The following is a 26,496-nucleotide window of genomic DNA, read 5'->3' as shown; positions in this document are numbered from 1 at the left end:
CTTTGTTTGTTATTTTAACAGGAAGTGATCACAAACGTTGTGCCTCCAATACATCCCCCCCCCCCTTAGATTCCTAAAAAAAAGTGCACAATGAATTCATCTGTGCTATGGATTAACTGCTCACAATAAATAAGCAAAAGTCAAATGGAAGCCGATGCCAACTTTTTACATTGTTTTTTTTTTTTTTTTTCATTTCACAACACACAATAAACGGCAGCGCCCAGCCGTGTGACTTTTACTACGAGTTGAAGCTCCGGCTCTATTTTCATCTCACATTCCCGGCCTTTTTTACTCACTCGTATTTCATTCATTTCATTTCTCTGCCACGATGTTATTAGACCAAAACATTATATGGCGGCTGCGTCTCGCTCGCTCGCCGGCGCGGCCGTGAAAAGGAATCATTCGCTCTCCACACCGCCGAAGGTTGCAGGTCTGCACAGCCTCGTAAATGACATCAGCTGAAGGCGGCGTGCCAAGGAAGAGACTTTTTTTTTATTCATCCTTTCTTCCAGTTTTTTCTTTTTATCCCCTCCTCCGGCTCACAAAGGGAAGCGGCAGAGTGAAGAACGCTCCCGTGCGCACAAAAGGTGGCTGGCGGGCCGCAGACGGCGGCTACGCGCTAATCTGAATAGCTCAAGTGCAAATGCTCTCTTGCTGCCGGTGGCACGACGAGCGGCTGAGTAATTGGAAGAACGGACGGACGGACGGGCGAGCGAGTCGGCGTCGAGGCACAATGAGCGGCTCTGAGTCGACAGGCAGCGAGGACGGGAAGAGGAGCGACGCGGGGAGAGCAAGTGAGCACCCCAGTCAGTGGGTGAAGGACTCTGTTAGTTAAAGACTCAACAGACAGTGTGCATCCTAATGTGTACTGCAGGGGTCACCGACCTTTCTGAACCCAAGAGCTACATCATGGCTACCAAGTCATATGAAGGGCAACCTGTGTGTCCACTCTTCTGAAATAGCACATCTCTCAGTCAACCTTTAGTTGTGTATCATCACTAATGATACTCTGATACACTGACCACGTCAACTATCAACAGTGAATTACCAAGGTTGGATACACATAATACCAATATTCAACACCGTATTTCTATTAATCGGAGTTTACAGAGTTCACCTAAACCTCTCGAGAGTTCATAAAAATATTTTAGGCATTTTATTTTTTAAGATACTGTTGTTTTGAATCTATATTTCTGTAAGACTTGGAACAGAATAACATTAAATCTTAGACTCATGTGGTCCTTGGGTGTTGGTGGCCTTGGGTGTTGGTGACCACTGATGTACGGCCCAACAACTTGTACTGCAAAACAGAATGTCTTTCTTTGGTTTTACTGTCTAGTCACAGACTCACTGGGATTCAAATCTTGCAGCGTCTCCTTCCCGCCCCATCAGTTATTCCTCGTAAGTTTTTTTTACTCACTTTCCCCAAACTTTGGAGACACCCACAAAACATGACAACTCTGCAAATAAGCTGAATTAATGCTTCGGTTTGTTCTCAGTTACGTCAGTTAACGAGGCGTGCAAGCTTGCAGTCCGCACTTTTACATGGGATTTCCTTCGCGACCCAACAGAAGAGGCCTGCGCAGGTCTGCCATGAGGAAATAATAACAGCTGCATCCAGTGTGTGGAGCTGCTGCATGAGCGCTCGCGCTGGTACCTTCTGAAGACGGAACACCACCAGCTGGATGGTTCCTCTCAGGTTTCCCTCATGCGACATGGAGCGGCGCAGCGTCTCCATGGCCACGTGATTGGAGCATCCCAGCAGCGACTCACTGTTCACCGCCACCAGCTGGTCGTTCACTCTCAGACGCCCGTCCTGGTAAAAAAAAAAAAAGAGAGGTCGCAGCAGGTCAGCGAGCTCTTGTCGCAGGAACACGTGTGCCTGTGTGGAACGACACATCAGGCCCATCTGTCTTCCTTCCCTCCTCCTGTCCAGCAGCGCCTGGATAGATGCTGCACAGGTGTGCCTGTGAATGTGTGTGCGTGTGTGCGTGTGTGCATGTGTGCGTTCGTCTATGACGTGTCAAGTGTTTCCTGATGAACAAGAGGTTAAAAGTCAACAGAAGAAGTCGGAGGAGACAGCTGCGGGTGGCTGCAACACAAGCTCCTCGTAAATCACAAAATGCTGTGATTCATATTTTTTCAACTTAATTAAATAACTGCCTCCTTCAAAGTGACTTGGTCACCGTGGGACACTTCAGTGTCGCCAATTAGCCGAATGCCAGTTTTTCTCCTCTGCGGGCGCTCATTTTAAAATAAAGCATTTGATTTTTTAACGACATTCTTTCCACGTCGCTGGTCATCAACATTAGTTTCTGTCGACGAGAACGTTTGGCCACCTTGTACGCCGCCCCGCCGTGGATGATGGACTTGATGAAGATGCCCAAGTCCTCCCCCGTCTCCCGGGACTTGTTTCCTTTGAGGCTGATGCCCAGTCCGGCAGATCCGCTGTCATTGAGCGGCACCTCGAACGTGAGCTGCTCCTTCCCGCTCTCGGAGACAAAGGAGGCCGGCAAGCAGGACAACTCATCCTTCTGGGAGCAAGGGGGTGAGGTCGGGGGTGGGGGGTGGCGGGTGGAGGGGAAAGGTGGGGGAGAGGGGTGACATTGACGGAGAGGAGGTGAGAGGGAGGACAACTCATTTTAGCATGAATACTCCCTGGAAACTAAACAAAAAGCTTTTCCATTTAAGAGGAACCATCAGTAGAAGCTTTTCAAGCTTCCTCAGTGAAGAGGACAAAAAAAAAAGGAAGGTCTATTTTTGTAACGCGGAGGGAAAAAAAAAAAAAAAAAAAAAAGGGTTTTGGAAAAGAAAAACTATTTGGAATGACTGCTTTTCTTTACACTCTTCCTTCCCTTTGCTTTCAGCTCGGCAATATCAATAAAATGGCCTGTACGTTTCCAAGAGGTAATTGGAGAATACGGCAAACACGGAGCACCAGGGACACAAATGTACTGAGAGGAGACTACAAAAAAAAAAAAACAAAAAAACACACACACACACACACACAAAAACAGAGACGTGTGAGGAAAAAGTGTGTATCAGAGACAGGAGAGACAAGAAAGAAAAGCGGGCGACACTGTATTGATAAAAATGAGTGTTGGGAGGCCGCAGGGATGGGGAAAAACACCACGTTATCAACCAGGAGGCGATGATTAAGTCTGAGGAGCCGGCAGGAAAAACACCGGTAACAAAGGAGCCTAGCGGATCCCGGCAGATGAAAGTGTGTGTTTGAAGCTTGTGATTACACTGTGGAGGCTTTAGCGCCGTTGCACTCCATATGGATTATACTTATTATAAGCCATTTATCGAGAGGCACTTCTTTCACGGCGAATCCTCGAGAAAACTTGCACGAGAGCCGGAGAACGCTCGAATTAGTCTGGCGGGAGGAGGAAAGAAATCTGTTTCTGAGAATTTTTCTGGTCTTGGGATGATAGTAATAATAATAATAATAATAATGATAATAATAATAATAATAATGATGATGATATAGGACGTGTCCAACACTTTACCGAAATGAAAAGAAAAGTTTTGGAGGGAAGAAGAGCCGCTGCGCAATACTAGCGGGAGCAACTCAGGAGCGGTGAGAAACAATGTGGCAGTTTCCAGTCATGACGTCCAGTCACCCGTTTTCCACAAACGATGTTACTGCAACATGATGCACATGAGGTTGATGTGGTGTGAACATGTGCGCATATACTATGTATTTCTCTGTGTCTGTCCATGGATGTGGAAAAAAATAGTATTTTTGTGTGTGTGTGTGTGTGTGTGTGTGTGTGTGTGTGTGTGTGTGTGTGTGTGTGTATGTGTGTATGTGTGTGTGTGTGATTGCGTGGGTCAGCAGTGTCAGGTTTAGACAGTGTTTGTCTGTGGGGATTGTAGGTTTTAACAGCGTTAAGCCGACACAAAGTCCTCGACGCTGCAAAAACTGCGTTCCCTGCTGGAAGCAACCCCACATACACACACACACACACACGCACACACACACACACACACAGCAACCACACACACACACACACACACACACAGTGACCAGAGGCTCTGTGACCTTGGAGAGACTTTAAAAAAGAGGTGAGAAGAGGCATTTTAGCTGCTTCCTATGCTTTTTGAAAAAAAAAAATAGAACAAAGAAATTCATCAGTGTGGAGGAATGTGCCTGATCGGGCATCTCTTGCAATCTCCACCACCTGTTACTTCTCCATTAACACATAGATGTATCAAATTTTCTTAAATGTATGAGCATTTATTTCTGTTTCTGGCCCTGCGTGTGAGCCAAGCAGTGCTAGAATGAATTACGGGCCAGTGGATCGGCGCTGTGATGAAAAGTTTGGTACAGCAGTTGCAGCTCGGGGGTCGGGACCTCCCAGAGGGTTGGGAGATGTTTTATGGAGACTGACAAAAATATGCAAATGTATGTAAAGTTGTATGACTGGGTGATATATTCAATTTCTCTCTCCCTAAAACAAAAAAAGCAGAATAAAAACACCCTGAAGGCATCTTCTAATAAGTGAACAGGGGGGAAAAAAGACTCTAAAAAGTCATCATTTTGCCCAACACTTCTTTTTTTCATTACTGCATACACACACACACACACACACACGCACACACACACACACTGAAGCAAGAACAAATTTCAAGTCGCTGCTGCTTTTTCACTGAATATTTCTATTATCCCAGCCTCATTGCCAAGATCGGAAGCAGTTTAATACTGAAATAATAAACTGCTGCGTTCACTCATGTGTGTTTTCTGCTTGCCACTATAATAAAAAGGTGCTTGTGTCGTTGCTACATGAACCGTATGAAGTGCATTTGGTTATGGGGGGCGGGTGTCGGGGGGTGGGGGATGGTAGGGGCACCCAGGCCGGTCATTTAACATTTAAATGGGTTTGCCACAATGATGAATCTGCGGTAGCACAGGCTATTAAAAAGACAAGCCGGCGTCTGTCCGCATGTGTGACTGAGGTTGTGTGTCATTTTATTACAGGAAGTGGGAGGGGGAGTAAAAAAAAAAAAATGCGGGAGATGAGACGGGACAACATCGTTTTAAAATGAGCTTAATGCAAAATACAAAGCCACACACACACACGCACACACACACACACACACACACACACACACACACACACACACACACACACACACACACAAACAAAAACAGAAAATAAAATGCCTTATAAGATATTTTGCTTGCAGGCTATATCGTGGCGCTGCTCTCACAGAATTCAAATAAAAAGTAAACTTGGTGTTTTGCATCAGCGTCAGGCTGGCTTCTGTGCAAAAGTCAAGAGTTTTTGGTCTGTTGTTTTTTTTTGTGTGTGTTTGTTGTTAAATTGATTTTAAAGTCGCATTGTATTATTGCATTTGCTGACGTTTGCCCTTGTACATTTCAAAGTAAGTAATCTTATATTATAAGGCTGCAACCGGAGGAGAAGCCTGCGTGCACGTCCTGCAGGAACCCGCAGCAGATGCCGGCGGCACAGGGTTCACTTTCCAAGACTACAAGTGGTCATGGGCAGAGACACTGTAATATGTGGCTACTGTGTGCGTGCACGCGTGTGTGTGTGTGTGTGTGTGTGTGTGTGTGTGTGTGTGTGTGTGTGTGTGCATGCACGCACTGGGCGACCTTCTGTTCGTGTGCCGATGCTCCCCACATCAACGCAACGCAAGAATTTGTAAATCAAAGGAACTTTGGGGTTTTTCGGGGGTTCAAAGGATGAGAAACGTCGTCCTCAGCAGATTTATTTTAAGGACTCCCACTTGCAAGTCATGTATTTGAAGTAGAAAGGAAAAAAAAAAAGTCCCCAAAAAATATGTTTCAGATTGCAAAAAGGCTGTTCTACATAAAGCAGGAGGACAGCGGCTGATGACAACCATCAGTTTGTGCCGTTAAAATATTTCTGTTTGATTTTGACAAAGAAAGAAGCAATAGTTTGAAAGGAGAACTAACCAAAGGATGACGCTTGTGTATCTTGCCAAGCTTTGTCCCCCGACGCTTTCCAAAAGGCACTTTGTCCTTATGTGAAAGTCTGTGGGACTATGTGTGTCAGTCACAGTTAAATTGTGGTTTAATTGTTCGACAGAATCTTTGTAGAGTCAAAGATTTTTTTACTCCAAACCCATCAAGGAATCACACGAGATGGACCTTCGCATCCAGAGCAGCTGTTGGGTTTGGAATTTAGAGCTGAAATATTTATTACCCACAGAAGGGAAGGGACCAAAAAAATGTTTTTTGGCCATTGCAGAGAAAGCCACAAGCTTCAAATTAGAGCCGGTCTATTTTTGAGGAAAATGACTAGTCATTTGACTTGACCAAGCAAAGCAACCCGAAAGCCTTGGACGTAATGAGGAGGCTAATGAGTAGATCTCCCTCCAGTGGTCACATCATTAAGAGTTTTGTTTTTAAAATTAGAATTCTCCCTAATTCAACTTCAAAACTCAGCTGCTGCACATTAACAAAGGGTTTTGGAAGCAAGCGGTAGCAGAAACAACATAAAGTCAGGGCCATTAATACGAGTCAGTGAGTTCAGATAAGGTGCTATTATAGCAAAAGACAATAAAATACAAAGCTAACTTGCCAAACATTTAATATGGGCTTTACAAACCCTGAACCAAGGCTGTTGGTTTGTTGCCGTTTACTGCTGCAGCAGTGGACCCTGGATGTATGTATGTATGTATGTACCATGTACATATATACATACATACAAACATACATACATATATACATACACCCACACGTGTGTGGGTGTGTGTGTATGTGTTGTCCGGGTGAAATGTTTTTTGTTTTGTTTTTTCAATACACTTGATGATAAAACGGCTGCTTTGGTTAATGGAGTGTGTTGGCTTTGGGGTGGGTGTGGGGGGAATGGAGGGGGTGGGGGGTGGGGGGGTAGTTTGACATCTGCTTTGGATGAATCGCAGGGGTCACACCGAACAGGTTCGTCTTTAAAGGGATCCTTTCCATAATGCTGTCACACACTTGGAATAACAAGCCTGCTAGGAATGCAGTGCAAGGGTGTTTCTGGAAACTCTGGGGTCCCGAGGCAGGAGGATCTACTAAACAAGCGCTCGGTGTTTGACAAGATGTTCTACTTTATGGGGACATGATGGAGGGGGGAAAAAAAAGAAAGAAGAAAAACTCAGCAAAAGGTATCAGAGGGATAAATTTAGGAATGTTCTGCACGTCACGGCAGACCATGAGGCGTAACATGGGGCTACGTGTCCGATACAATCAGCCTTGTTTGAGAGCCTCTTCTGGCTTGGAGACAAGACAGTTGCAGCAACCGAAGCGTGTTTTACAGCCGCGCACTGAGTTGATTTAGTGAAGATCAAGACCTTTATTTTTTTTTTATTCATTTTGGCTCTAAAATATAACCGCGTGCTTGCCAGTTTCCTGCCATGATGTACGCAGCACTGACACAGCTTCTGTCTGCAAGATGTTGTGCTCTGCATGACGCCACACTGAAATCAACAACTTCACTGTCTAGAAAAACTTTGTGTCGACACTTTTAACCTGAGAGGAGGCACTGATTGTGCTACTTTCACTCACACTGGCAAACACATCACATTTGTGCTTGCAGTGAGAATTCAGCGAGAAGTCGTCAACTTTAAGTGTTTACAAGGACTCAAAGGTTCGAAGAATCCAGGTTTAAAACACTCGACGAGATGAAAACATCTCCAGGAGAGACCCTCTGTATATATCGGCAAAATGGAAAAATGACATACAGCCCAATACAAGACAGACTGATGATGTTTGGTATTTGGTACAAAGGCAGGGGTAAACAAAAAAAAAAGAAGAGGGGGTGGTGGGGGGGTTTCAGAAGAAAATTGGCAACGCGATGACCGGCGTCTTTCAAAATTGCCTTGAATGTCTCCAAAGTCATGAGCTCTGGCTGCTGGAGGTCTTGCTGAACATCATGCAGGCCGAGGGGACGGACAGTTTGAAGGCTGTTTCTCTAATCCATTTTAGCTTAAGGGCACTAAACTGCAGTGCATCCTGGGAATTTAAGGTCATTGTGATATGTGTGTGTGTGTGTGTGTGTGTGTGCGTGTGTGTGATTACCGTTTCAGTTTGCCAAATAACTGTTTGGAATTTCTAATGTTTAGTTGCAACTGTATTGCTATTATTATTATTATTACTGGCCAAGTGCACGCGCGCACGCACACGCACACACACACACACACACACACACACACACACACACACACACACACACACACACACAAATGATCTTGTCTGTTGACTTGTGCATCACAGCGTTAGACGAAGGGTCGACAACAGGAGCAGCGACAGCCACGATGAACAGCAGTGAGTTGAGGCAGAACTGAGGGAAAGTGGAGAGACACGTTACCCTTCTCGGCTGCTCTCCACTGGGACGATGGCAGCTCCAGCAGAGACGCCGAGCTGCCAGGGAGGTTCAGAGTGTGTGTGTGTGTGTGTGTGTGTGTGTGTGTGTGTGTGTGTGTAGAGACAGGTCTCTAAGGAGGTAACAGATGGGGGATTTACTGTGGTGATTCTGTGAGGTCACATTGGTGACGGTAGCAGTGAGATGGAACACACACACGCACACACGCGCACACACACACACACGCACACACACAGGGCTGCGGTGGTGATAGATGAGGGATAATCAGATTGAAGAAACTGTTCAATAAAGTTGTTTTGTTTTGAATGTGCTCTGTCACCAGCTGCCAACTGTTTACTGGTGCCAGGGTGTGGGTGTGTGTGTGTGTGCATGCGCACGTGCGTGCGGGCATCAGTGTGTGTGTGTGAGGAGCAGCATCTGGCACTAAGGAGAACGCTTCCTGTTGTTTAGAGGCGACTGCAGGGGAACTCATTAGACTGCGGACGCCAGAAGTCGGATTAAGGATTCACACTTCACCTCTTCATTTCATCCTCGGTGTCGGACGTCGGAGTTCACTTGTTGCATTTGATGCCAGGTAGACAAATTTCGACTGATTTGAAGAATTTAACTCATCTCCTTCATTACGCACACCACCTGTGTCGTAAATATAAGGTTAAGCACAAAAAAGCGCCTGTATATTTAATTTTGATGATGATCCCTGACATCAAATTCAACAATTTGCTAATTTCGCAATTTCATTTTCTTGTTTTTGTTGCTGTTCCGTATTTATTGTTGTCATTCCTTATTTATTTTTTTTTCCCAAGCCCTAAAACTGAAAGAGCCCCTCAGCACAGATTAGCACAAGGGGAGGCTGGTCATCATTGAACCAGGAGAGGCCACAGGAGAACATGAGCTGAGGAGGTGAGATGGTGTCAAATGAAATGTTTGGAAGCCGAAAAAGAGCATCTTTCCACTCTCACACGTGAGCTTTAAGGTGGCGACAAACTGTTTGTTTGGCCGTGAATGGAATGTTTGAGAGAGGCTCCTCTAGTGTCACAAATTGTGCGTCTGCGTGCAAACGCACGGTGTCGACACAGCGCTAAGGAGGTATACTTGTGTGGTGGATTCTGAACGAACGTGACGGCGCGCATCGTGCGCGTCTGTGTGTCAAGCTCGTGCGTGCAGAAGCGCTGTAACGCCTTTGTTCTACAGCGAGCGCTCGCGCTAGCAGACGGCACCAGATGGCGAGCTAAAATGAGACGACGGAAGAAGGGGGAAGGAGAAGACGAGACGACATCCCTCCATCATTTCATCATCAGCCTTCTTCTGCTTCCTCTGCCGCGCCGCAGAGACGCTGCCGTGAACCCGCAGCAGATCACAGAGGTGACCTTTGGAAACTCATCCCCATTAGGAGTCTTTGCTTTGCTTTTCTTTTCTTTTTTTTTTACAAGCGACGGATTAAAAGGCGAGTTAACGGAGGAAAGACGGTGGAAAAGCAGCTTCAGAAATGCACCAAACTTTCCGATCAGATCTCGTCTTTATTTTCTGGTCTGTGTTGTTGTTGGTGTGTCAAGCGGGCAGAGCGCCCCCTACTGCAGAGAGTGGTTTGAGGAAAAGACCCTGCAACACATAGGGGGAGAGAGGAGTTTCTGGAGGCCTTTCATGGGGAATCGTGTGAGCAAAACGGAATTTACTTTTATAATTTCTAATAATATCTTCGCAATATCTCAACCCGACTTTAAACATCCAAAGAGATTGAAATAAGAAGAAAGAGACAGAGGCAGTTTTGTTTTCTAGTTCCACTTCCTGCTTACAAGCCCAGATCACCTTCCACTGAGAAAAGTGCATGTGCCCCCCCACCCCTCCCTCCTTCCAGCTAGCAGGCAAGGCTACGTGAAGTGAGGCCACATGAGCCAATCAGAGACTCATTTGTCAGTTTCTGGCTGTAAACTGAGACGCAGAGACGAGCTGCTCATCCCGCCGACCTCATTTTTCACTTCCCGCAGCCTCATCGGAATGCCAATACATCTTTATACATCTTTCCAGCACATCTGCTCTACTGTCGGCCCCCGAATACCATTTGCATTCTCTCTCTCATTTGAATAGAGCAAAGACAGCAGAAACACCAATTTAAATGCCTAAGAGAGAGTCGGCGGCGGAGACGGTGGTGAAAATGCAGTCACAAAAAAAAAAGTTTCCTGACCCACCGGATGAGATGTCTGGATCTGTGCCGCGGGGGGGACGTGAAACTTCTCGCCGGCAATAAGAACAGAGTGAAAGATAAAAATATAGATCGGCTTAATGACAAAATACAAAGAATGTAATGACGGTAATAAGGCCTCATTATATTCTCAGACTACTCAGGCCATCTGCATTTACTTGTTCTCAATGCGTGCATGCGTGTGTGTCTACATGCATGTGTGTGTGTGTGTGTGTGTGTGTGTGTGTGTGTGTATGTGTAATACAAACATGCCCAAAAGCCCTTTATTGAGGCTACGACGTGCACACACGCACGCGCCATCTCCGGCACGCAGCCATCAGCCGCCCACAAACGGCGGCGGCGTCCTTGAATTGTTGCTCAGTTTTTTAGCGGCTCTCCAGATACGCAGAGACAATTAAGAGAACAAAACGTCGCCTGCGGGACCCATTTCAGCGCTTCATTTTCTGCGGACAAGGACGACGCTCCGGCGTTTCTTTGCTCGGTGTTTACACGCGAGAGTGACTAAGCCGAGTTTCCCGACTGGGTGAGCATTATTTCTGCTTGTTTATTTATCCATTGTGCTGTGCGTGTGCTTGGGGGGGGGGGGACTCAAGATGGGGCAGTTTAACTTTATGGAGGCCAAAAGAAACTTTAATCGTTTGGAGCAATTAAGAGGAAGACAAAGCCGGTCAGGAAGTAAGGAAGTGGCGTTGTTTAGTCGTTGTTGTTTTTTCTTTCTATTTTCAGATGTTGAACGCTATAAAGATCATGTCATCCTTGATACAGTGCAAAACAGTTGTGTTTATGCCACGCACTCACTGGCCACTGAACTTGGTAACATGTTAGATTGCTTAATAATGCAAATAGCTGATCAGCCCATCATAAGGCAGAAACGTGATGCACCCAGGCATGTTGTTGAGTTGGTGCTCCCATTATTAAATGTTTAGTGAACATTTAATAATTTAATAATAATTTAATAATGAACTATGTGGTGCGGAAGACTTGCTGAAGGTCTGAAGGGGGATTCGCGGGGATCAGAGTGACTTTCAACATGGTTGTTGGTGGCCGACTGAGTGCTTCACAAGCTGCTGATGATGTCGCGGGATTTTCACACTGCACAACCACCTGTAGGGAGTTGGTGAGAGGAAAACGCTATTTTTGGTGTGACGGGGTCAGAGGTCAGAGTGGAGAGACTTGGTCGGAGACAGTAGAAGGGAGACGGTCAGCACACAGAGACACTTAATAAAACAATAATGGAGAATCTTGAAGGTGAATACTTGAACCGACATCAGCATGCGGTTTCCTGTCTGCAGAGGCAGATTTCCGATGGGACACGGCGGGGTCACACACACACGTCTGCCAAACTTCCCCAACAACGCTGAGGAAATCTCAGTCAACGGCAGAGGAAAGGTTTTGTTTTGCCTTCTGTGAACTAACACTAGATGGGCCCTGTTGGATATTTGAGATGAATCCTATTCATGGAAGGTTGGGCCTACTGTGAGCAGTGACTACAAACTGTTGGTGAACAGGCAGCAAGAGGTTTAGAGAATGAGAAATTCCTGTGTGTCTTATATTAGTATCTATGTTTGGAAATCACATGAAAAGTGTGTGAATTACGAAGGGGTGGACATGCAGTCAGTCAAGGAGAAGAAGAAAGAAGAAGAAGGAGAGCAAAGGTGAACAAAATAAAGATTTATTTGTCAAAAGTGTTAAAAATGAGCAGAAACAATCTGGCATGGAAAACATGTCCGCAGGGTCGGTATCAAGGTTCACAGGAAGCGTGTTCGGTGGATGAGGTCTGAGAGCGCAGGGAGAGCATTACAGGCGAGGCAGCGTTATGGGATAGCAAAATATTCACGGGAGCCCTGAATGACACGTGGGCCTCAAGCCTACAAAAAATCTCCTCTAGAGGCGACTGAGCCGAGCACCGTCCTGGTGGCCGCTCTGCTGATCCAACCAGCAAATTACAAGAGAGAAATTAAAAAAAAATAATAAAGAAAAAAAAAAGAGGAGCGTCACACAGTTGTGTTTGTTGGGAGCCACAAATCCATATTCTTGCAGGTAGCCTGGCCGTTGCTAGCGGGTTTACAAGGAGTCAAGCACTGCGATTGGCTCTTACCATCTCTCTGGGCAGGAACATGTCCTCCTGCCGCAGCACCACCAGACACACACTCTCTCCCTGCCGCGTGCTGCGCAGCATACACACCAGCTCCTCTTGGCCCACGCCTGTGATGTCCATACCGTTGACCTAAACACACACACACAGACACAGAGACAGACAGACACACACACACACACACACACACACACACACACACACACGGTTAAAAATAAACTTCCTTTCCGATGCCTCGCGTCTTCCCAAACCGAGCCGCGGCTCCTGCACCCGAACAGCCATCTGTCCCGCACCTCCAGGATGCGGTCTCCGGACTGCAGGCGTCCATCCTTGATGGCAGCTCCGCGGGGCAAGATGTTTTTGACCAGGATGGGCCCGGGGCCGTGTACTGAAGAGTCTCTGGTGACCACAGTGAAGCCGAGACCCTCTGAACCTAGACAGGAACGCAAACACACACCAGTGATGCTTCCCTTCGCTCTCCAAACACGCAAAATATCCTGAACAGGTATCCTCCCCACCCGCCCCCCCCGCGACCCTTAGATGTGAGTGCCGCAGGCTTAGAAGAGCCAGATCTCCAAACCCCTCCGTCTACAAAACACCCTGAGAGAGACTTAAAACTTCTCCTGAGACTCCAGCACAGTGTTGCTGACGAAGCTCCCGGCCCCTCATACTGTAAATGCGATAACGTGTGTGTATATGTGTGTGTGTGTGTGTATGTGTGTGTGTGTGTGTGTGTGTGTGTGTGTGTGGCTTTAAGCCCTTTTAGCCAGTGCCGGAGTAGCTGCAGGTGTGAAGGCTTTCAAAAAATAAAAAGGTTCCTGCTGTGGGGCAGAGAGGAGAGTAAAGAGCACGAGGGCGAGGACAAGGCAAAATGAATACACGGAAACGCAGAGCGAGTGTTCTGCAAAGAGAACTAAAAAAAAAATGTAATACAAATGTGCATAAATCTGCTCATAAACACGCATGCATGAGCAAAAAAAAAGAAAAAAAGAAAGGACCTCCACTGGCACGGAGGTCAGTGGTGTGCTTTATAGACTTCATTTAGCTCTGGTCTCTCTTTAGCGGAGCCGAGTCAGCAGTTTGGCCCGGTATGAATTCATATCAGCAGAAATGAACAGATCAATAAAGACTTAATAGACCCTGAAGAGAGCGAATTAGGAAGATGGAGAGAGGACGGGTGAAAAGGAGGAGGGTCGGCCCTGTAGGAACAAAGAGAGGGAGCTGTATGAAAGCAGGCAGCAACGGCTGAACGGGCGCGACGTGACGCGGCGCATAATCTAAAAAAAAAAAAAAAGAAAAGGAAAAAAAAAAAAAAATAGAAATGGACCTGAGAGCCGTTACTAATGCACAGCGATGGTGGTGTCAGCTGAGAGCTGGGAAGTCCACGGCCAGGAAGAAGAGTTTAATAGGAGTGAAATCTGTTATGACGACTTTTACGTTCCTTCGATTTGTTTTGTGATGTCCAGACGTGAACTGCTTGCTGGCAACACCGTGCTAAAAAAAAATGTCTTTGACCTCTCCACACCTCCACCAGCCATCTTCTCTTCCCCCCAGCGCTCGACCAGAGCAGCTCCAGACAACAACAGAAGAGCAGGCGGCTACGTGTGAGAGACGGGCTGCTGCACCTTTCTTCAGATCGATCCGGAGCCTCCGTCCTCCTTTCTTATTGGCCACCAAGCTGGCGAGGGCGGGGCTTTTCTTCATGAGGGGGCTCTCGCTGCTGCTCCTAGGAGTCTGCAAAGACAAGCACACAACACACACACACACACACACACACACACACACACACACACACACACACACACACACACACACACACACACACACACACATCAGAACATTAACGTCAACGTCTGCTTCACTCTTTTGAACCAGGACCATTCATTTGTACATTTTGATTTTCTCAGTGTTCCTGCTTCCCAAGGCTGTGGACTCCTGCTCCTCCTCCTATCTTGTTTAATTTGGAGTTTGCTCCCACTCTTTGGACTTCTCAGGATGCATTTATGAGCAGTATGTTTACACACACCACCAAGAAAATGCTGAGACAAAAATGTCACAACTCAACGGACGCAAAAGACATAAGCAGGCCTTGAAACACTTCTGACCACCTGCCTCAGGTAAAAAGCTGCTCGGCATGAAGATTTGGCTCCATGGTCTTAATTTTTTTTTATTTTGGGGGGGCTGTATTTAAAGACATATTTGCACATTGCAAACACATATTTGATCATCAAGTCAAAGCAGCTGCACATCCCCAGAACGAGAAGATAATGAGGAGCTTAGAGTTGGCAAATCTTTGCTGTAATATTAGAATTACAGATGCACGCCTGACTTGTTTTGTTTACAGGACGAGATGATATGCAGCTGTTGCTTAGTAACCGTTGCCTACGTGGCAGCTGTTTCTCAAAATGTCAGCCGAGTCACCATGGCGATGGCCGACAACAACAACAGCAGTAGGAGAGGATCGCTTCTGAATTTATCACAATGTAATTGTAACGCATTAAGGCGCAGGAGCATAAAATGTAAATCTTAGCGATAACAATGTGCACAGGTTGCACAAAGCCTTATTGCTAATGGTTTACGACCACAGAGGCACGTGTGTACATCGACAAACTCAACAGCTGTGCATACAAAAGCATACTCTTCATAATAAAAGCTGATATTTACCTTTAAATATTTGTCTGTTATCTCACTTCAGTAGCACCTGGCTATGAAAGGGAATAAAGCTAGCACATTATCAGTCGAGTTTTTCTTTTGTCCTTGTCTAAAATGATTGCTATTTTTGCTGTAACAGTTGCCAACTTTTTGAAAATGATTGACTTTTAAATTAAATCTAATTGTTGCTGCAGTTTAATATGACAAAATAAGAGACTTTGTGTTGGTTTGTTTCTTTACTCAGAGTGCCACATCCTGATCATAATAATCAATAAAAATAAAAATCTCATTTGAACTCTCAGCCACTTACAGCGACGGCAGCCTCCAGAGCTGCCACGTCGTCCGCCAGCCGCGAGCTGGGATTCTCCGAGGGCCGGTAGGCAGGTTTGGCTTTGACGGGTGGAGGGGCCTCTCTGGCTGTATGGGGGCTGCTGTTGGGACCGGACCCGTCGGCAAACAGGGGACCAATCAGGCTCTTCTCGTAGCGTTCCCTGTTCTCAGAGGGGACGACCTCCAAACGGACGATGGGGGAGTGCATGGCGTGGCGGAACACTTCCTGGGCTCTGGGACGGAAGGTGAAGGGGAGGGAGGAAAAAGGAAGAGGAGTTATTTGGTGCATTTAAAGAGACTGTGGAGAGAAATTATCCAAAGTGTGCGCCACATATATCAGAGATTTACTGCTGAGACAAATGGCGCCATTAATCACAATTACGCACTTTGTCTAGTTATTAGTCTCCGATGTGCAGGGTCATTTGCAGAAAGAGATATAACTCAATGACAGGGAAACAATATAATTGGATGAGATCCATGGCATAACTGTGATTAGAAATTAAAATAATTCTGATCAATAGCTTATTATTATGAACTTGGAAAGCAGTTTTCTAAAATGATCCTAATTTGTCAAAGGTTACTTGCAACTTTAAGAGACTACACATCCGCTGAACAATTTGTCTAGACGGAGTAAATCTTGTGGTAATGATGTGATAAAAACGCCCTTTGTGTTCAAAGGTCATGTGACAGTTGATTATGCTCTCTGATTTTTCCTGAGGAGGGTTTGATAAAAATGGATCGTTCTGGATAAACTGATGACAATTGCCTGATGCGCTGCAGCAATAGGAGTTTCTAGTACAACCAGGTTATGTTGCATGGGTTCGTTTTTGCTCAGGTTTATTTCTGTTGCTGTTCACTTACTTCCAGTAAAGTGGGGCCTGAGCGCCGCAGGAGTATGACACCTGTGCAGCTGGTCCCCATAATCACATGATCCATAGAGGAGGCAATTTTGTGGACAATTAGTTACTATTGGATCATGTTAAGTAAATTAGAGGTACCACTGTGTCAGAGGCGATCGCTGTGCACCATCCTTCACCTCGGATAACCGACAGAGAAAATCTAGTTATTGCGATTTCATTGGATTAGGCTCCTATTATTTCCTGCATAGATTATGGTTAAATGTGTGCTGATTATAATGTTTCCGTAACTGGAGGCTATGTTTAAACAAACAAATGGGAGAAATGTTTACATGTGAATACATCCGAATGAATAGTGTACCTAATGCAGGACCTTTTGGACTGTGGATTACGTGGATATTAAAAAGTCATTTATAGGTAATTTCATCCTTTAGTGAACCAGTTAATCCTTCATTTGATTCCACTCTATTTTGACCGCAGAACTGAACTGCGGTCAGACCACTCACTTTTTCTGATGTTAGGGACAATTTACTAAATTGTAAGAGACAGATAGATAGACAGACAGACAGATAGACAGATAGATAGACAGATAGACAGATAGATAGATATATAGAAAGATAGATATATAGACAGATAGATAGATAGATAGATAGATAGATAGAAAGATAGATATATAGACAGATAGATAGATAGATAGATAGATAGATAGATAGATAGATAGATAGATAGATAGATAGATAGATAGATAAAACCCACTCTGTCCTCCATGCAAGTGCTTGCATCATACCATTCTCAATGACGCTGGAAGTGAATTTCAGAATTTCATTGTACTGAGGCTGCAACATTAAACAATGAAACTGCATGCGAGCTCTGTGTGTGTTTTTGCTGCCTGCAGAGAGACACACAATGACGCAAAGATGATATGATGATTGTTCCTGATTAGACGACGTGCGCAGGCACATTTGTGTGAAGGAGATATTCTAATTACGCCAGCTACCTACGCCAGGCTGCCAGGACGGGACAATGGCAGTGTGTTGCTTTGTTGCGTCTCCGTGCGGCACTCACAGGGATCAGTGGACCTTCAGTGGCCTACTTATAAAAATAACACTGGACCATCACGGCACAATGGCCGTGGCGGCTAAACACAATACTGGCTGGAGTGCATGTGTGTGTGTGTGTGTGTGTGTGTGTGTGTGTGTGTGTGTGTGTGTGTGTGTGTGTGTGTGTGTGTGTGTGTGTGTTTTGAGGGCAAGATCACAAGTATTTGCATTGCTCCTACTGGCAGGAACATATGTGTGTGTCATCCTGCCATGTCACACACACACACACATTAAAGGGTAGCTTGTCTTGTGTGTATTCACTTGCATTGACATGTTATCCGTGTGCGTTGGTTAAAACTGAACAAACGTGTGTGTTATTTCACACCAGACGATGCACATGTTTGGGAACAAAAGGTGCACCCCCCACTCCTCCACCTCCCCTTCCCCACTGACTGGTGATAATCCATTTACCTACAGTGCAGCATTAAATACCTCACATATAATCTCATTACCACGCTGGGGGCCGGACAATGGGGCTTGTGTGGACGGCGCAGAGATTTTGTAATGTGCCGTAATCATCGTAACATCCGCATCGTGCCCGCGTAATCTGCCGCAATTACTTTCACAGGTGAGTCCTCCTTTCAGCGTAATGCTCTGCAATCACGTTTACATCTACAAACGCCGTCTTGATGTTCCTCATTTCTGCCGTCTTCTTCGTCGGCGCGGCGGGCAAAGTCGCCCTCGAGGAAACAACAGAGAGGCGCGCGAAGAGAGCGCCAGCTGAGAGAGAACGCCAAAGAATTTGGAAGCAGTGCTCCCAAAACATCTGCCAAGTGTGTCTGTGTCTGTGTGTGTGTGTGTGTGTTTTATTCTCCCTGCTGCTCTCTGTGATGGCAGTGCAACAGTGATATAAGCCCTCAGACAATATGCGGCAACAACAGCGAAGAAACAAGAAGTAAATAATAAAAACATGCAAAGCTCTGGATTTAATTGATTGTTCCACTTGTGTACACAATAGGAATCTGCTTTTTTTTGTCTTTCATTGTTTTGTTTTTTCTAAAGGACACATGTTGGTATCATCTTCGTTCCTCCTATCATCCATTCACTTGGTAGTTGTTATGTTCACAAGACCCTGTCAATGATGCATCTCCACAGGAACACTTTGCACATGAATATACAGTAGCGGAAAAAAGTTTTCTGACACCCTTAAAATTTTACTCAATCCCAATTGTGGACATTAAATATTGGCGGAGGTTTGGCTGTTTCAGAGGATCACAAACAAATGGAAATGATGTTGTTGTTTATCGTTAATGAGACAAAATCAGGAAACGGAATTCTTGCAGTTCTTGTACTCTGGATGTGTGGTGAGGGAAGTCATCTTGCTGAAACTCGACGGTCAAAGCTGGATGGACCAGTGCACGAGCAGCATGTGGGTAAATGTTGGTGGCTGCACTAATATACACTGCACTTAAGACTGATTCTTAGCGCAATATAGTACATGACAAATGCATTGGGTGTCCAAAAACTTATTTCCCCACCACTGCGTATCCCATTTTCCTCATACTCCCTTACACGCCCCAGCTTCAGTTGAACACTGCCCTGGCATGTCGGACTCCAACAAACCAGCGACGCTGTCTCTACTCACTGGCCGAAGGTCTTGTCCATGAGGTCCGTGGTGTTGATCCTCACGATGCACTCGTCTTCTTGGAACAAGCCCTCCTTCCTGGAGCGGCTCTCCTCCTCCACCCCTCGGATGTAGAGACCCAGTGACCTGTTGGAGACCAGGCGACATGCTCCTGTGTCTGTTTTCATCACAGAGCTTAAGACTGCGTTACAGTCGCAGAACTTTCTGTTTGCATCCCAGTGTGGATTTCAGTCAGCGCTCATGGTTCACTTTTCAGTGAAGACATGCAAATTCAGGTAACAGCACATACTGGCAGAGTCGCACAGACTCAAAGACAAGGCATGTCATACGCAGGCCGTGAAGTTATTAAACCCAGCCTGCCGAACTTGAAAAATTATATTAATAGTAAGTCAGTAAGTAATGAAATAGCTGTATTTCATCATATTTTTTGATGTTTTAAGAGGAATTTCAATAAAGAGCGAAACACCATGGGGCTTAGACAGATATTTTGTTGCAACGCTATTGTTGATTTACAATAGACATTAAAGCAACATGTTTTCTACATATCCTGTGATATTGATTTTTCTCGTATGAGGTGGGTCATCGAAACACTTCATCCATCTGCTGCTGCTCCGAACCCTCTGTCACATTTTAGAACCCATCCCATTGTGGCCCGCCAGTCAAAAAGTTGGCCCGCCCCTGTTCTAAGTTACTGGGAGCAACAGCGACAGCTGGTGGAAGAGTCGGCAGACGAGTAGGGAGACGAGTCGGCAGACGAGGAGACTCGTGCTCAGTTGTTCTCGACAAAGCAGAGGCGATGACAATGAGTCAGGAAGAAAGGATGAAACTAGGTTAAGTAGATAACAGTTTGAAGAGAAACGGGGATGGGGAGCCACTGAGGAAAGGCCAGAAAGAAAATGGAACAAAGACGGACCAGGGGAGCCGTTGACCTGGACGGGAGATTGTCGGGGTCAGGTGAGTCGTGAGAAACAGCTGCAGAAACCCGTCCTGTCTTCCTTCAGGAAATCCCCGTCCTCCCCCTGACTGTCACACGCCCAAAAGACCGAGCCAGCGGAGCTTCACGTTTTTTTTTTTATTCCTCCGCCTTTTCCCTTCGACTTTATTAGCGTGTAGGCAACTGTGTCTGTGCGCTGTCGTGCCAGGCTGGAGAATTCCTTACAAATCCCGTCAGTCTTTCCGTTCCGCCACCGGCAAGACGCATGAGACTGTCCCAGGTTAGCGAACCGGATTAGGGACACGTATCTCACAACACATATGTTTCTTCTTTCCCAGGTCTCCTTTTTTTGTGCAACTCACCGTCCACTGAGGGAAGAGCAGTAAGGGACCACATGGATTCCGAGGGGACTGTCCTCTCCCAGGATCTCCACCAATCTGGTCAAGCTACACACACACACACACACACACACACACACACACACACACACACACACACACACACACACAGACATTTGATATCACTGAGCTAACATCACATTCTACTGCAAGTTCACGTCCAAGTACACCTAAAGGAGAAGGAGCAGGAAAATAATGCCAGCAAGTTTGTGTCTCACTAGCAAAGTTTTGCATAAACACACTGCTACTAATAATAACGGCAACAATAACAATGAAGCGATGCATCGCTTTGCAGCGCCGGGCTCGCTGTGCTTGAGCCACGTCTGCGAACTCCATTACGCCACTTTAAAGAACAACAAATAAAACAGACGGCTTTGTGTCTGCGCGATCATCAGAACTCAACTCTGCGAGTTCAACCCCCCCCACTCAGCCCTCCTCTTTCAATCTCTCGACGTCCCTGTCCCCTCCGGATTACTCAAGTGGGTGTCTGCTTTGCATTCCGCCCGTGTTATAAAGTGCACGCGTGCTGAAGTGTTTGTTTGTTCGATTAGTTTTATCTATCAGAGCACAGACATTAATCCTCGGCTGACCTTCTTCTTCCTCTCAGCGCGTTGTGTTCTGTTATGAGTTTGCCTCAACTTTTGTTTTGTACTCTGCTCCGCTTCAGTCTCCCCCCTTTGGAGCATCCATCCATCCCCAAACTACCATGACAAGACAGCAGTGGAGATGCTGATAAACTCAGTGGACGGGGTGGAAGCTTTCTGTCTCGGCGTCTTTCATGGACGTACTGAAACTTCTGTGATGCTGCCTCCTTGTCACTCAGTAAATTTGAGCAAATCCTTCCAGTGGACCATGAGTGACTGGTGTCTGATCGCTTGATCATGACCAACTTGACAGACGTCTGAAATACGGAAAAATCAGACGATCTAATCAACACATTTTTAAATGAACTAAAAGCCAGCCTGGGCCTACCGCAGAAGTTAGCGGAGGCATGAGGACATGGGGGCGCTGCAGCAAACAGTTGAGAGTCTTTGGAATTTATCGGTCAGCAAATCCCAAATATCTCATGTCAACAGATAATTAGAGGAGACTAAAAAAAAAATAAAAACCCGGGGGCTGGATTAAAACGGGAAAGGTAGGAAGCAAAACAGTGAAACGAGGGGAGGCGGATGCACTGAATTAATTAGAAAAGGCTAATGAATAGCATTAATATGAGAGGGAAAAAATAACATGCAACACTCCCTCTATCCCCAGTCTGCTGCTGTGCCTCTGATCTCTCACACTCCCACTAGAAAACACACACACAAAAAAAAACACACACACACACATGCGCACACGCACACGCACGCGCGGAAGCACTTGAGATCCATTTATGTTTCCTTTTATTCGTTTTTTAATACATTTTTGCGTGCAATGTGTGACATCGGCTGCATTGAGGCAAAAAAAAAAAAAACACAACAAAAAGAGAAAGTAGCAGCGAGGGAGAGACAAAGGGCGAGACTTGAGAAGGGAGGGAGCGCGGCGAAAGAACAAGAGACGGAGAGAAAGATCCAAACAGAGAAGAGAGCAGCAAAGCAGGAGCGAGGATGAAGAGAGCAGGTGTTCTCTTGATCCACCTGCCACTTCACTGATCCTCGCTGCGAAAAGAGCCAAAAACACGCGGAGGAGAAATCACGCGCAAAAAAAAAATAAATAAAAAAAAAAAATAAATAAAGCGGGAGGAGGATGTGCATTACCAAACCACTCTCCTCCTCCTCTCACTGCATTTCACCCTCTTCTCATTCATCATCTCCCTGCCGCGCGCTCCAATTTCCCTCAAAGCCGGTCTTCAAATAGCGCCTGGCAATCGCAGCCACCAGCGACAGACAACTCTGCCAAAGGCAACGCAGAGGCCGGCAGGCTCAGCTGATGATGAACTCACTGCTCTCAAAACTGACCTCACGTTAAAACAAAACTGACCTTTTTTTATTATAGATGTTAGCTTTCATTATCAGGTATAAAAGCAGAAAGAGTCCATTTCAGAATACGAGTATTAAGACACAATTCACAGTGTTGCATTTTTCTGCGCAAGACTCATTTAAACACACTGAAAATTAGCACACGGCTTCATAATAGCGTGTGGGAATGTGAACGGCAGCATTAAGCGAGGGGATTTTAAATAAATAACTGGAATTGCAAACAACAAAAGAGTCTTAAAGTGACCATCTGTGCCAGATGCACAAATGCGTCATTATCTCGGCGCTCCTGCTTCGTGAGGACACCGAAAAAAAAAAAAAAAAAAAAATCTCTTCACTTCCCACCAGAGTGGCAGCTATTAAAACAGCAAATGGCCTGAACGCAAGTTTATTCTTCCGCACAGTCTGTAACGGGGGAAATGACGGCGGAAGAAACGGAGCCTGGGTACAACTGTTAACTAACCGGACTTCCAGACCAGCACGCAAACCTGACGTCAAATCATTTTGTGTACTCAGAAAGGTTGAGCCACAGTGGAAAAAAAGCAACTATTTAGCGTCTGACGTGAACACAGGAAGAGACACGGATGGATAAAGCAAATACAAACCTCGGTGCCTTTAAAGCGCTGCCGCAGGGGTCCGCGCTGCTGAGAAATGGAATTGTGAGCTCGCAGAATAACACGTGAACGAGCTTGGGTCGGACCTGGCGCGCCCACTTCCCCTCCCAGAGCCGTCTTGTGCATCAGGTTGGAACCCATTTACCTTTTCACCCTCGCACAGTCCAGAACACCTGTCGTACGGCGCCTTTATTCACCCGGAGATGCAATAATGCCGGCGACACCATTTCAATAAACCCATTTACAGTAGACCTGTTTGCCCGCGCCAAGAAAAAGCACACTTTGATTCAAGCGTAATGAGTTTTCTTGGGGACCTGCTGTGCGGCTAAATTTATGATGGCACATTACTGTATTTATAGGTGTAGCTTAATATTGGGTGGCACCCACACATGCACACATGCATGCATGGACTGGGGACCCCTGTGATGTGCATGAAAACACACACACACACACACACACACACACACACACAAATTTATTTAATGTAGACTTTACTGTTCCAGTATTTATGGCTGCGTTTCTCTTCTCATTTCAGACTTTTTTGCAATTTCAAGGATCGTTTCCCCAGCGACCGCAGAAAACCATTACATCACTTTTACATTACTCACAGCCAGGGGATGGTTTGTGTGTGAGTGAGTGTGTGTAGCCATGAGAGGAAATATCTTTAAGGGGGGGGGAAGAAAAAAACTTTCTTGGGAGTAAAAAGCAAACTAATATTATTTGAGGTGCATTTTTATGTCCTGCATGTCGCTAAGCACTACGTCCAAGGTTGAAACATTAAAATCTATTACAGTATTTAAAATGTACATTTTATTCAGACATTTCTGCAGACTGTTTTTTAATTCAAAAATCTGGTTATTGTTATTCTAAATAAGAACTCGCATGTAAAAATAGATCAGGGTTTGAAACTCCTGCTGTAAAACTGACATTATAAACTACGTCCACCCACTAAAAGAAAATGTTCTATTATCGGTAAATCCGTGAAGCCATGAATTCACTGCAGGCCCGCGCTGACCTGTGGGGGTTTCTCAGCCGCGCAGTAACACCCTTTCCATTAGCACAGGTCGCCGATGTCAGGAAGTGCGGCGCATTGATCAGTGATGTCACATGATGTAAGCCACTTCCTCATATTTAAGACCTGAACCTGGTCACTTCCACCACTTCACAATTAGTCATGCTGTGACAAAGTGTAATTGGTTTCAGCTCTGTGTCCTAAGATGCCGTCAGAAAGAGCCGTTTGGGTGATGTGAAGTCAATTAAAACACAAAGAGATTTGAATCAATGTTGTTTACGTGTCAAAACATTTGATACTTATTTAATCTAAAGAAAAAAATGTTAGCATTAGGAAACCATTGGCCTTAACACTATGAGAGAAATGGTAATATATATTTAGGATATAATGCTGTGCACAATTAAAAAGAGCCTCATCTATGATGCAACAGGGCACTCAACAACACTCCTGCTACCATGGTGTTTGTGAAAGTCTCAGCTTCCCAAATGTGGAATCCACGGGAGTTTTAAGAGACGTCTGGAAGACCTTGACGGGACTAATTAGGTTTATGGTGATTACTCATTCCACATTCTGAGGGCAGCAGCGTTACAGCACTCTTATACGGATGGCAACTACTGTCTGCTTGTTCTATGAAGATATTTGAATCTCTCTCTCTCTCTCTCTCTCTCTCTCTCTCTCTCTCTCTCTCTCTCTCTCTCTCTCTCTCTCTCTCTCTCTCTCTCTCTCTCTCTCTCTCTCTCTCTCTCTCTCTCTCTCTCTCTCTCTCTCTCTCTCTCTCTCTCTCTCTCTCTCTCTCTCACATACTGTATGTTGCAGTGGCCTGCAGGAAAAAAAAATGCTGCCCCAACACTTAATTAAGCACTGCTCATTAGTGTGTGTGTGTGCATGTTTGTTACGTGTTCCTTGGAGTCTGTATGATCCAAAAAAAAAAAAAAAATGCAAGATTGTTTGTAGCCATCTTCATTTCTGAGGCCATGAGCACACGCTTGACGCTTGACAGTGCGTGTTTGCGCGAGTGCATATGACCCTGGCCCTCTTCTGGCAGTCTTTTGTACTCAGCTAATGATGGGGCTCCTTTACACTAAATATATCTGTAAGGGGCCTTGATGTGGAGGAAGAAATCTGGGCTTTTAATGAAGGGGAAAGTAGGACACAAACATCCGCGTGAGCATAAATAAACATGAAGGTCTGATGCACGTTCAGAGTGCAGAGAAGATCCAAATGAAGAGACACGACTGACCTGCCACCGGAGGTGTGTTTAGCCAGGGATCTGTCTACACCTGCCGGCCTCTCCGCACCGGGAATCCCTCCCTGTGGAGGAAAAAAACATCTCCCGGTTAGTCGGTCCTTAGCAGCAGGAGAGGAGACAATGAAAGGAGAAGCACAGCTGCAAAAATACTCTGACAGAAAATGGGGCATTTAAGTCTGTAACCGAAAAAAGGGGGGAAGGGGGTTGAAGTCCTGAGAGACACGTCGATGCTCCATTGTTCAGGCTTTTAGTGCACTACAGCGAGTGCATGACGCCAGCCTGGACGAGACCATATTCACAAGTTAATAGACTGGGGGAATATATGAAGGGACTGTATGAACTGACGCTTGAAGTGATGAGTGGAGGGCCTGCTGAACTGATTGATGAGCGCAACGCACAAATAGCAATTAATGTGTGGAGGTAAGAGGACAAGAGGACGGGGTTGTCACGGCGTGATGAACGGCGCTGTCGACGGCAACGTTGACCGAGAAAACAGAGGTGTCAATGTGAGCCATGGGAGCCCTAATAATTACTGTGTACGACAGGGACCACAAGGAAGGGCTGCGGACTGTGTGTGTGTGTGTGTAAAAGGCACAGGGAGGTGGTCCCCAGAGGAACAAAGCACCGTGCTGAGCACTATGGGATTATGAATCATCAAAGTCGTAACATGTGACACAGTCACTCCTGTGTGTATGACGCCATGTTTTTGCTAATGAAAACGTTGTTCGGGTCAAGTCAGTGAAATGTTGCAGGTGGTGTAGCACATTGTTATTTATTTATTTATTTATTTATTTATTTGGCCAAATTGCAATTCCTTTAGCAAATGCCAAGTATAACCTTGGTAGTTATGATTATAATTTGGCCATTCGGGAGAAATAAGAATATTCAGCGCTGCATGCAGTGAGGTAATCAGATCTCCTATCTAGAAATTCCTATTGGGTGATTGGGACATTTTATTTAATCATCACTTTCACGCGTGGAACTGCCGCTGTGGTTGGCTGCAGGTGTGTTACTACTACAGGCTTTGTATATTAGATGGAAGCAGGTTTGCAGAATAAAATTGTGGGAGACGGAGTGAAAACATTAAGGTGAGGTGAGTGATGAGCCGCATCAGATCAAAATGACTCATATGAGCAGCATTCCTCATGGTCA

General features: G+C 45.7%; 1 protein-coding gene across 14 annotated transcripts in view; it reads right to left on the bottom strand.

The window, feature by feature from the left end:
* LOC142897632 (partitioning defective 3 homolog B-like) overlaps positions 1 to 26,496 on the bottom strand; it is a 213,101-nt gene that overhangs the window by 84,268 nt on the left and 102,337 nt on the right. For 13 of the 14 annotated variants that reach the window (XM_076040092.1, XM_076040099.1, XM_076040089.1 and 10 more), the window contains 9 exons: positions 25,336 to 25,406; positions 20,479 to 20,562; positions 19,183 to 19,308; positions 15,621 to 15,873; positions 14,284 to 14,392; positions 12,952 to 13,091; positions 12,662 to 12,790; positions 2,340 to 2,534; positions 1,658 to 1,816 (listed from right to left, as the gene is read on the bottom strand). In XM_076040092.1, the coding sequence (XP_075896207.1) occupies positions 1,658 to 1,816; positions 2,340 to 2,534; positions 12,662 to 12,790; positions 12,952 to 13,091; positions 14,284 to 14,392; positions 15,621 to 15,873; positions 19,183 to 19,308; positions 20,479 to 20,562; positions 25,336 to 25,406 (1,266 nt within the window). The remainder of the gene's footprint in view (positions 1 to 1,657; positions 1,817 to 2,339; positions 2,535 to 12,661; positions 12,791 to 12,951; positions 13,092 to 14,283; positions 14,393 to 15,620; positions 15,874 to 19,182; positions 19,309 to 20,478; positions 20,563 to 25,335; positions 25,407 to 26,496) is intronic. The other variant, XM_076040094.1, reaches the window with a different exon arrangement.

The sequence above is a fragment of the Nelusetta ayraudi genome, unplaced genomic scaffold, assembly GCF_046127955.1.
Source record: "Nelusetta ayraudi isolate G7.1 ecotype Tasmania unplaced genomic scaffold, CSIRO-AGI_Nayr_v1 ptg000060l, whole genome shotgun sequence".
Classification (NCBI taxonomy): domain Eukaryota; kingdom Metazoa; phylum Chordata; class Actinopteri; order Tetraodontiformes; family Monacanthidae; genus Nelusetta; species Nelusetta ayraudi.
Note: the sequence above shows the minus strand (reverse complement) of the source record. Positions and strands in the feature narration are given on the sequence as shown.